Source organism: Alligator sinensis, unplaced genomic scaffold (genome assembly GCF_000455745.1).
Source record: "Alligator sinensis unplaced genomic scaffold, ASM45574v1 scaffold1283_1, whole genome shotgun sequence".
In the NCBI taxonomy this organism is placed as follows: domain Eukaryota; kingdom Metazoa; phylum Chordata; order Crocodylia; family Alligatoridae; genus Alligator; species Alligator sinensis.
In genome coordinates this window covers 2,429,489-2,440,336 of record NW_005842091.1, presented here as the reverse complement: position 1 = coordinate 2,440,336, position 10,848 = coordinate 2,429,489, and the positions used below count along the sequence as shown (strand labels likewise).

Below are 10,848 nucleotides of genomic sequence, written 5' to 3'. Positions count from 1 at the left end.
AGCCACTGGTGACACCCTGGCCAAGCCAGCGAGGGCTGGAGACGGGCCAGCATTTGCTGTTGCTGTATGGCTGTGCTCCCAAGCCAGCCCCCCACCGCACATCTCAGCATTGCCATCTCGGGCGTGGGGTGACTTGAAGGAGCACTCCTGGGTGGCCGTGCCCGGGGCAGGGCAGGGCGGTCGAGCTGGAGGGGATGGACGCTCCTCATCTCAGCCCCTGAGCGCCTGCTGGAATGCACTGAAAGGCTGTTTGTGTTGGGCTGGGGCCGGCCGCGCGGGGAGGGGAGCACTCCCAGCCAAGGCTTAGGCATCCTTCTCCGGCCCTTCCCTCCCAGCACAGCCTCATGGGAAGCTACAGGGCTTGGCCAGGCACTAAAGCATCCACACCTGCACTGCGTGGGCTGCCTGGGCGCTCGTTCACCCGCCTACCCGAGCCTCCGGCCAGCAGTCCCAGGCCCCCAGCTGCCCAGAGCTCTGGCTGGAGAGGGCAGGCTGGGCCGCAGCCAGCACTGCTCTGCAGCTCCCTCGGTGCCGAGGCGCTTGAAAGGCTCTTGCGTTCTCGTGGACTTTGGAGAATCTTTGTTTCCACATCATCGGCGCCGTCCCATTCCCAGAGGCTTTGTTGGCGGGTGGTGCAGCCTGTGTATAGCCTGCACACTCATTTAGGCCATCAGGGGTGCGGGGGGAGCTCTGTGCAGTTGCAGCCTTGTCTCCTGGCTCTCCCAGTCTGCGTCAGGCCTGCCGCATTGCCCAGCATGCAAGAGGGTCAGCAGGTCTCTGGCCCGAAGGCTAGGAGAGCTAGAGGGGTTTTGGGGTGTTGCCTGATGCCGACACCCCATTAAACATTACATGCCTGGGAGAGCAGGGCATGCGTAAAGGCAGGAGGGGGTTGTGTCTAGTGAAAGCCTCTGGAGGCTCCAACACTGCCTGGGTGAGCAGGGCTGTGTCCTGCACTGTGGCCACTTTGGGATTAATTTGGGCTTCTCAGGAGCCCTTGGGCTCTTTGATGCTTGACATAACCCCATGTCTTCTCTCCTAGACGGTGGAGCATGGGTTCCCCAACCAGCCGAGCTCCCTGGCCTACGACCCCAAGCTGCGCATCATGGCAGTGGGTACCAAATCCGGAGCTGTGAAAATGTATCCTTGGCTGCTGGGCTCATGGATCCCCCGAAGAGGGTGCAAGGTAAGACCTCAGCAGTGCCTGGCTCCAGCTGGCTTCCCTGGGAGTCACCTGGAGCTGCTTGCCAGCGATGAATAGATGTCCTGTGCAGAGGCCGTCTGCATGCATGGCTCGGCACAACACAGCTGTGCCCTTTAGGCTTTGTTCAGCCTGTCTGGCTGCTTTGACTGGCCTGGTTCTTGTTCACCAGGCCCCTTACTAGGGGGTGCCAAGGCCTTTTGGCCTACAGGGTGTGGTTGAGCCCCAGCAGAAGCGACCCCCACCTGCTCTCGGAGGGGAGGCACTGAGGGCCGAGCTGCTGCCAAGCCCTGCCCTTCCAGGATCAGTATGGCAGCAGAGGTGTCTAGCTGCATAAGTCTGGGAGGAAGGTGAATAGCACAGTCCTTCCCAGAGGTGGTGCAGTGATTAACATGTGAAACGGCCTGGGGGCCGGGAAGTGCTGTCATTGCCCCGTGCTCTGGTCCAGGGAGGGGTTGCTTGTGTTTCTCTGTGCGTGCGTGTAATGGGGGCGTCACGACAAGGCTGTCTGGCCGGGGTTGCAGCCCTGGCACGCGGCTGTGCGAACAGAGCAGCGACTGGCAGGATCCTCCCGCTCTCAAGGGGAGCCGGGCTTTTCTGTCTCCTAGGAGGGTGGGGAGGAAGATTTGCCCACGCAGCACGTTGCAACCAGCCCTGCCATACGTTGCCGCCCTCCTCCCTCGGAGGCAGAACGGGGGCGGCTGGCAACGCCCTGGCTGGGTTGGTGGCGGGGATCCAGTCCGTGTGTGTCCTCGGTTGTGGGAGAGACTGGGCCCGTGACCCAGAGGCACGGAGCTGGCTTGCATCTCTGTCCCTGCAGTGTCCACAGGCAGCTCTTCCCTCCTGGCTGGATGAGCAGCCAGGTCTGGAGTCTGCATCTAGGCTGCTCCTACCTCCTGGGCAATGATGCCCTGTCCCTCTCCCTCTGGGCACAGAGGCAGTGCCCCTGGTAATACCCAAGCTAAAATACCCACCCTGTCTGAGCCCAAGGGGCTGTGTGGGTGGCCTGAGCACCTCTGTCCTCCTTGCAAAGGGTGCCTGACTGTAGGGTGCCTTGTTGGCCAGTGATGTCTATTCCAAGTACCCACCTGTCCTACGTCCAAGGCCTTGGTGCTTTGTCCGTGCACCTCTGCAGCAGCTGTCCTGTGTCAGCCCCCGGGTGCATGTGGGGAGGAAGAGGAGAGGGGGTCCATCCCAGTGGGTGGGAAAGGAGGCTGGTGCACCTTGCGGGACGGGTGCGTGCCCCAAGCTGGAGCCCTCGTCGGGTCCACGTGGCCGGGTGTGACTGCTCCTCCAGGCAGGGCGCCAAGGGCAGGCAGCAGCTCCCGTAGACGAGAACTGGCACTGCCGGTTCCTCGCAGCTGCCTTATCTGGAGCGCGCTCCTCCTCCTCACTGCCAGCTGCTGTCTGCTCTCCCGGGGCTGTGACCTGCCTCCTCCCACAGACACCAGCCTGGGGCTGGCGGGGTTGGGTAGTGGCACAGCGGTGGAGAAGGACCCCGTGTGCGGTATGCAGGGCAGCTGTGCAGACCTTCCACTAGAGGCTTGTTTCGGGAGCACTAGTAGCACGGGGTGGGGGGGATATGGGGTGCAGTGGGATCGGTGCTGTGACTTGCAGATGGATACCCACAGTCTCCCCTTCCTCACAGTGGTCTGAGGGGCAGGTGGCTCCAGCGCTGCCCAGAGGTCTGCAGGAAACAGCCCTGTGCTGGTGCCCTGGCTTTCTCATTTCTGCCTTCTGTGTTGGGCAGCCAGGGCTGATGGATAAGGTGTCAGAGCTTTCTGGCTGACCCCAGGCTGCCTCCGCTCGTGGCTCCGGGTGCCGCGGTCTCACAAACTGTAGCAATGGCAATGGAGCGCGAGCTGCCAGCTGCTTGCTGGTGCTTCAACATAACAGGAAAACAGGCCATTCCTGAGGGCTGAGAGATGCCCACTCTTCAGACCACAGCCTGTGGCCTGTCTCCTGGGCTGTAGCTTGGGCTCGGAGCAAGTGCCAGACCCGGTGCTTGTCCCCAGCTGGGGATGTGCGCTGTAGGGGAGCCAGGGCTCCTCCGCCAAGGGCGTTCTGCTCCCGGCGATGCTCTGGTTCTCATAAATCGCATGTCTGTCTTAGCTGTCGGGGTGGGGGGAGATGTCCCGCTTGGTCAAGGATGCCCTGGCTCCAGGCGGCTGCACGTAGCCAAGGGCTCCCGGCGCGGAGGGAGCTGGCAGGGCTCCGTGGCCTGGCAGAGAGCGGCCTTTGTTACCCTCTGTGTGCAGAGAGACTTCAGAGGGCTTCCTGGCCATGGGCCAGGAATCCATTTGTCCCTGGGCTTTGGAGGCCCTGCTCCACAGGAATGTGAGCGGGGGGCGTCGGGTAAGGTCCCTCGACTCTGCCTGGGCCCAGCACCGAGCCGGAAGGTGCGGGATCCACGCAGGCCTGGCCTAGCCTGGCTGGGAAGTGCCGTGCCTGCGTTTAGCCAGGCTCCAAACGCTGGGGGGTGGGAATCCTGGTGGAGGGGGAGGGCTGCCTTGATTCAGCCTCCCAGCACAAAGCCGGCATTTCTTTCCATTGTGCACCGGACCTGAATGCCAGCCCAGCTGCGATGTCGCCAGCCCTGCAGCCAGGAGATGGCTCTGTCTGTCCCTGCAGCAGAGCTGGCAGGCGTGGGTGGCTGCACCCTGGGGGGAGACTTCTGGCTGCATTGTGCTGTCCAGGCAATTCATCGGGGGCCTGGTTCCCCCAGCCCAGCTAGAGAGACTGGAGCTGGGAGCACAGAGCCTTGCGAGTAGAGCCCAGCCCTGCGTGGAGGAGCTGCAGTCACCTGGTAGGAGTGGATCCTTCCATGATGGGGGTTGTCGCCTCTCCTGCCTCCATGCTGTGCTTCCTCCAGGCCCACGGGATGCTGGTGGCAGTGCTCTCACTGCCTGGACAGCTAGCTCCTTGGTGCAAGGATGACCCGTGTCTCATGTGCCAGGTGCCGGGCGGCATCGCCTCTGTTTGTTCTGGCCAGCGGTGCAGATGCTGCGTGGCAACAGGCCCAAAGACACTACCACATTTGTCCAAGGAGCCCTTTTAGAGCCAAGCTCTCTGTACAGTGACCCCATACCTGCTCCATGCAGCCCCAAATGCATGGGTGTGACCAGTGCCCTGCGCTGTGGTAGCAGTGATGCTGTGGCCTGGCTTGGTGCAAACCAGCCTGGCTGTGGGCTCCCTATCACCTGCAGCTGGAGCCTCTTGCCCATGCTGAGGATTTTAACCCCTTGCTGCCAGGCAGGCAGTAGGGCTCCCCCAGAGGAGGGCTTGTCAGGCAGTCCTATCATGTGTGCGGTGCTTTGGGGCCTTGCTGTGAGCCAAGAGGCAGAGGAGGCCGTGGCTGGGGCAGACGGGGGTGTGGTGTGTGTACGGTGCTGCCGTGGGTCTAGGGCAGAGTGCAGCAACAAAGACCCGACTCCTCTTCCTAGAAGCTGTGTGGCCGGTCGCATCTAGCTCGAGGGGCAGCCCTCTGGCTGTGAGGCAGCATTAATTCTCTAGTCATAGCCTGGCACGGGAGCTGGAATGACTGCTTCCATGGGGTCTGGTCCTGCCCTGCGGAGCAGTCATATGACTTGGGAAGCTCATTGCATTGCAGCACCTTTCACAGTGGGAGCTGCACGCTCGGACTCCGGTCCCTGGCAGAGGTGCTGTCCGCCCAGGAGGTACGGGACTCTGCTCTGACTGGCCAGCTCCTTGGCCTTGCTCCTCGGGGAGAGGGTGTGCAAGCCCGTTCCCCATTCCCCTGGGACTTGAGGGCTTTGTTGCTCCACTGCTGCAGGTATTGCACTGGGCCTCGAGGCTCCTTGGTAACTCCCCTTTGCTCAGTAAGGCTTTACATTGAGAACAGGCATGGACAGCCCCGAATGCTGACTGTCCCTGCAGCAGGGTGCCCACCAGGCCGCCTTATTCTGCTGCCTTGAGTGCAGGAGTCCTGGGTAAGAAGCCGTCATGTAGCTTCCCCCTCTTGATTATGCCCCTGCATCCATCAAACCGATCAGGGCAATTAGGACTGACCTGAGAGGCTGGTGGTGGGGCTGTGTCAGGTGGACTCGGGGAAGGCCTGGCACCGGCAGTCAAAGTGGCTGTGGCTGTGCACAGGCAGCATGCATTGGTCGTGGTGTGCTCCACTGCTTCCTGAGCAGCTGGCAGCTCTGACACCGCTGCGAGGTTGTGTCTCTGCTCCATCCACTGCTGCAGCGTGGCTGTGAAGCGGAGGCCAGGCGCTGCACAGACCACGTGGCCGTGCAAACTGGAGCGGCTGGCATGGGGGTAGGAGGGAGGGAGCTGCCTCTGTAGAGCACCGTGGCTGTTACAGCTTTGAACTTGGAATCGTAGAAAATTCAGGTTGAAGGGACCTCGGGAGGTCACAACTAGTCCAACCCCTTGCTCCAAGCAGGACCAGCCCCAACTGCATCATCCCAGACCAGGCTTTGTTTTGCCAGGTCTTAAACACCTCCAAGGATGGAGACCCCACCACTTCTCTGGGTAACCTGTTCAGTGCTTTACTACCCTCCTAGTGAGAGTATTTTTTCTTAATATCGAACCTAAACGTGAGCCCGTTGCTCCTTGTCCTGTTATCTGCCCCTGCTGAGAACAGCCCAGCTCCATCCTCTTTGCAACCCCCCTGCAGGGAGTTGAAGGCTGCTATTCAATCCCCTCTGTCTTCTTTTTTTTTTAAATAAGCCCAGTTCCCTCAGTCTTTCCTTATAAGTCACGTCCCCCAACACCCACAACTTCCCACTGTGCCAAGATGGTGCTGCTTCAGGCCCTGCCAGCCCAGATCTGCACTTCCCTAGAACGTGGCGAGGTCCTGGCAGGGTGGGAGGCATGGGCTGCCTGGATGCAGCTGTGTCTGGGGGAGCCTCGATGTGTGCAATGCCCCCTCCACGGTGCCCTGCTCTGGCCCTGTCTGCAGAGTGGTTTATGCTCTGTGGGGGCTGTGCACTTCCTCCTCCATGTCACTTTTTGCAGGGGCCACCTGAGGTCTGTCCTTGCAGCAGAGCCTCTCCAATGCTTGGGGCAGGGGTGTGGTGGGTGGGGGCTGCATTAGGGAAGCTTTGACCCCTGTTGCCAGCCCCATGTGATGCTCTTGTGCAGACAGCCCAGGCAGAGTCCCTGGCTGGAGCTTGCCATCGGGCACCTCTGACCCCATGCTCCGTCTGCCCGGCTCCATTCCCTGGCACCACCGAGACCTCGACTGGCTGCACCTGGGCTGAAATCCCCTCTTTTTGGTCAACTGTTGAAACACCCTGAGGCTTTAGTGGGACTTTGGCTTCTTCCCATGAGAAGCTGCTGGCACTGCGATGCCTGGCAGGGGTTGCAGGCAGGAACCAGCCAGGCTGGGCTCTGCGGCTCGGGCCTTTCAGAGCTTGTGCCGCTGACTGTGGGCAACACGTGGAGCTGCCTGGTGCAGGATGGGGGCATCCTGCAGCATGTTGCGTTAGTGACCTTAGGGGGTCTCTTGAGTGAGTACCCTGTCGGCCGTGGCCCAAGCCTGCCTTCTCCCCTGGGCACCAGGGCACTGCTCACACACCCCTGCACTCGGAGCTGCATGGAGCTGGTACAGGGTCTATGCATGGAGAGCTCAGCTCTGCAAGGGCTCCTTGGACAAATGCAGAGCAGGGGGCTGGGCTCTCCCAGGCTCCACCCGGGGCGCTGAGCAAGGTGCACGTGTACAGTAGCACCAGAAAGGCGACCACTTCCTCGTGAGGGTCAAGGTTTTCTGTTGAGGTCTGGGCCTGGCGAGCTCTTGCCAGAGGAACTAGCTGCCTCATTGCATGAAGCTCAATTTTGGATCTTGGCTCCAAGAGGTTGCTATGGAGGTATAACCCTAGGGCATTTGGTAGCCACCCCCCGCCCCTCTGGTCTTGCAAGGCTCTCGGGGAGCCCTATGTTTGAGCCATGCGCTGATGCATCGTCTTTGAGGCCTCTACTGTGGCTGCCCAGAACACCTTTGCCCTTATGGATAAGACTGTCCCCCCCATCTTCAGCCTGTCCTGAAATCCATGTGCTCTAATACTGTGTTTAATTGAAGAACGAGGTGTCTTGCTGGGCTGCGCTTGCCTGGCTGAGCTCCGGCACTGTCAGACTGGCAGCATGGCCTCTCCTTTGCTGCTTGGCTGGCTGGAAGGGGACTGCAAGCACCAGGGGACTGCGTCTGGTCTTGCATGGACTCTTGGGGGGTGGAGGCTGTTGCCAGCCATGAGAGACCAACTGGGAAAAGCAGTTCCTGGCTCCACGCCTGCTCTCTCCCGGCCGAGGTGTGGAGCTGTGGTCCCCCTGCCCCAAGGAGGGCTGGCTCCCTGTGCAAGCCTGCCTGGCTTTCCCCCACGTCTGCAAGTGAAGGTGTTGCTCTGTGCAACACCTCGACCACGCACGCTGCTCGGAGGTGTGAACAGCTGGAGCGGTGCTGCGCGTGGCTGGCTCTTCCCACAGCTGTACCCCCCTGCTGCTGCATGGGTGTGAAGACTGGGACTGAGCCATCCCACAGGCCTGCACGTGGCTGTCCTGGGGTACTCCTGGGTGCCCAGCCAACAGGCCAACATAGGGAGATCCCTTGTAGTATTAGTCTTGCTGGGGGCTGGTGGCACCAGCTGGCTGCTTGCCTGTTGGACTCGTTCTGGTTTCCAGGGCAAGCGGGGGACCCTGCCTCCCCATCCGGGGTCCAAGTGCTGCGTCTCTTGCCAAGGTAAATGGGGGCAGGGCTGCCCGTGCCTGGGAGGCAGCACCAAGCCATGCAGCTCTCGCCAGACTCTCTCCTGAGCTTGCCCATGTGCCAGCTCACTGCAAAAGGCTGTGGCCACTGCTCATGAGGATGAGAGCTGACTCCTGCGGTGAAGGCTGGGGTTTCCAGTTTAGCCAGTTGCCAGTAGAAGCTGGGACCAGTTGGGCCAGTGAGTCATTGCATCTTGCACGTGTAACTCCACCCTCTTCCTTGGCCCAAGCCTTGTGGCGCTAGCATTAGCATGGGGAGCTCTTGCTCCCCAAGCAGGCTGGCCCTAGGGAGGGGAAACCCCGTGGATCCGGCCTGTGAGGAGAGGGTTGGTGGTTGCTCAGCTGTTGTCCCCATGTGGTGTCTGTGCAAGGGATGTGCGAGAGGAGGCAGGGGCTGAGCCCAGCCACGTCTCCTACCTACAGCAGCAGGCAGCGTGCCACGGAGCTCCTGGCCCAGGCACCTGCCTTCCACCCCTGGCAGCTGCGTGGCTGCATCAAAGCCTTCGCTGCTCCAGATGCAGGGGCTGGACTGTGCCGCGCTAGGAGCATCCCAGCCAGTGCTCATTAGCAGGACAGCTAATGGGCTTGAAACCCTGGCTCCAGCCCCTTTAACCCTGGTGCTGGGGGGAGCCTCGTTTGGCAGCTAATTGCTAGATATTAGCAGCTTCCCTGCAATGTGAGCCAGGAGCCAGCTGCTGCCAGCCTGAGAAACGCGGCTCCTTCCTGGCTCGGGAGTGTCGTGGTCTCGGTGGAGCTGCCTGGGGGTGTCCCTGTGGGAATAGTCCTTGGGCAGCTTTGCTGGATCACTGGCTGCCCCTCGGCTTGTAGACCCTGGCGGTGGCTGGGATGGGGGTACAGGGAAGTGCGGAGGTGGTAGGAAGGGTCGTGCTTGGTGCTGTACAGATAGCCCTGCTCTGACTGGGGTCCTGGACTTGATGGCAGCACAACCTCTGCTTGGGATAGACGTTGTGGTGCTCTGACCCTGGTAGGGTGGATAGTCCCTGCAGCCCAGCTGCCTGCCCACACCGCTGTAGTGGGACCTGCTTTAGTGCTTGGTTCAATGCCAGCTGCCCCTTGGGCTCAGTTTAGTGGAGTACATGGGGTAGGTCTGCTTCCCATGGGCAGCTGCAGCAGGAACTGCTCCACAGCAGGTGCTGTGCTTAGGTGCTGGGCATCGAGCTGTCTCTTGGACCAGGAAAGCAGGCAGCTGTGCAGCGACCCAACTAACTGCCAGTGCGTCCTGTTGCTTGTTCTAGGGCTGCAGGTTGATGCTTGGCATGTGTTGCACAGCCTTGGGCTGCAGCCTGTGGCCTCTGGGTGCTTCTGATAACATATAGGGCTGGGCACCTGCTAAGCAGAACATCTCTTCTGCGAGAGCCAAATGTCCCACGGACAGGCCCTTGTGCCTGGGTATGTCCTGCTGCTTTGCTAGTAAAGGAGCTGGTCTGTCCTGCAGAGACTGGCTTCAAGGGCTTGCAAGCTGCAGTGCAATGATGGGCAGGTCTGTGGCCAGGCTTGTGGCCTGCAGCTGGTCCAAGTCTCCCAGCAAAACACGCTGGCTTCTCAACGCTGAAGGCTGGGCAGGGACGCTGCTCCAGCCAGCCTGGTTCCTCACGGCCGAGGGAGAGGGCTTGTGGGGCTTGCTCGATGGATGCCTCCTGCATGGGTTATGCCGTGTGTGGCTGTGCTCTCCTAGCAAACGGGAAAGGCTGGGATGACCAGGCTGGGAGCAGGCTGTTTCTGTGGACAGGGGCTCTGGGGCCATGCCACAAGCAGCTCTCCTTCATTTGCATGGCAGTGTCCCGTGTCCAGCTGCCCACGTCAGCTGTGCCTTGTGAGGCTTCTGCTAGACACGTTAGCTGCCAGAGCCGCTGCTTCAGCCAGGAGCGTGGCAGCCAGAGGCTGTGGTTAGCTGTGGGGTGTGGCGAGGGGGCACATGGCACCCCCAAGCCGGGGCTTTTTGCAGTGCCTGTCTACCCCGTCTCAGCACTGATGGCAGGGGCATAGTGGCCCGCTCTCCAGGCAGCGCTCTGGAGTGTGCCCAAGCTCCTCGCTGGTGTGTGGTCCTGGCAGCGCTGTGCTCTGCGAGCTCCCAGCCAGGCTGGGGAAGGGGGGGGGAGAGGTGCAGATGAGCCACTGGCAAATGCAGAGCAGATGCTAGGGCTGCACCTGAGACGGGTGGAGGTTGGAGCCAGCCTTCTGGGCCTTTGCCCTCGCCCGAGCCTGGGGGAGAGCTCCTGCCTGCAGGGCTCTGAGCCTGCAGGTGCCTGGCAGCTCCTCTGGTCCCTGGAGCACATGTAAGAGGGGCCGAGTCTGGTCTGCCAGCTGGGGTCTCGCTGCCTCAGCCCACGGCATCCCCTGCACCTGCCATGAGCCCTGTGGCTGCTTGCAGGCAGTGCCTAGTGGTGGAGATCCTCATGCTGGAGTCATGGGCTGAACTGGGAGCACTGGAGGTGGTGCCCTCAGTTTGGAGGTCCCAGAGCATTGGTTCCTGTGTAGTGGGATAGGACAGATGTGATGAGCTCGTGTGCCCTTCCCATGAGAGCTGGGGAGCAGCTCCTGACCTTGGTCAGATGGGGGTTGGCTATGGCAGAGCTGGCTGGTCACGGGTGAAGTGAGGACAGGCCTGGGGCCCAGGATCTGGAGAACCCGAAGCTTGGTACGATGGCCCAGCTGTGACCGCACGGCCTGGCAGGAACGGAGCAGAGGTGATGCCGTCCCTGCTGGCTGGCTGGACTGGTGCTGTGTGGCTGGACTGGCTTGTTGTGACTGCTAGCTGGGTGGGCACACAACTGGTTTGGAGGGATGGGCCAGGCCATCGTCCAGCAGACTGGGCCGTGTTGGACCAGCTCTGAGCAGCATGGATGCGAGAGCCCAGTCCTTATCGCACCCTGCAGGACTTGACCCAGAGTCCAAGCTCG

At 61.4% G+C, this 10,848-nt stretch overlaps 1 protein-coding gene across 3 annotated transcripts in view; it reads left to right on the top strand.

Moving 5' to 3' along the window:
* Positions 1–1,043: 1,043 nt before the first annotated feature.
* The window catches only part of LLGL1 (LLGL1, scribble cell polarity complex component), a 33,105-nt gene continuing 23,300 nt past the window's right edge, over positions 1,044–10,848 (top strand). For all 3 annotated transcript variants that reach the window (XM_025204655.1, XM_014520153.2, XM_025204654.1), the window contains exon 1: positions 1,044–1,137. In XM_025204655.1, the coding sequence (XP_025060440.1) occupies positions 1,103–1,137 (35 nt within the window). In that variant the 5' untranslated portion in view covers positions 1,044–1,102. The remainder of the gene's footprint in view (positions 1,138–10,848) is intronic.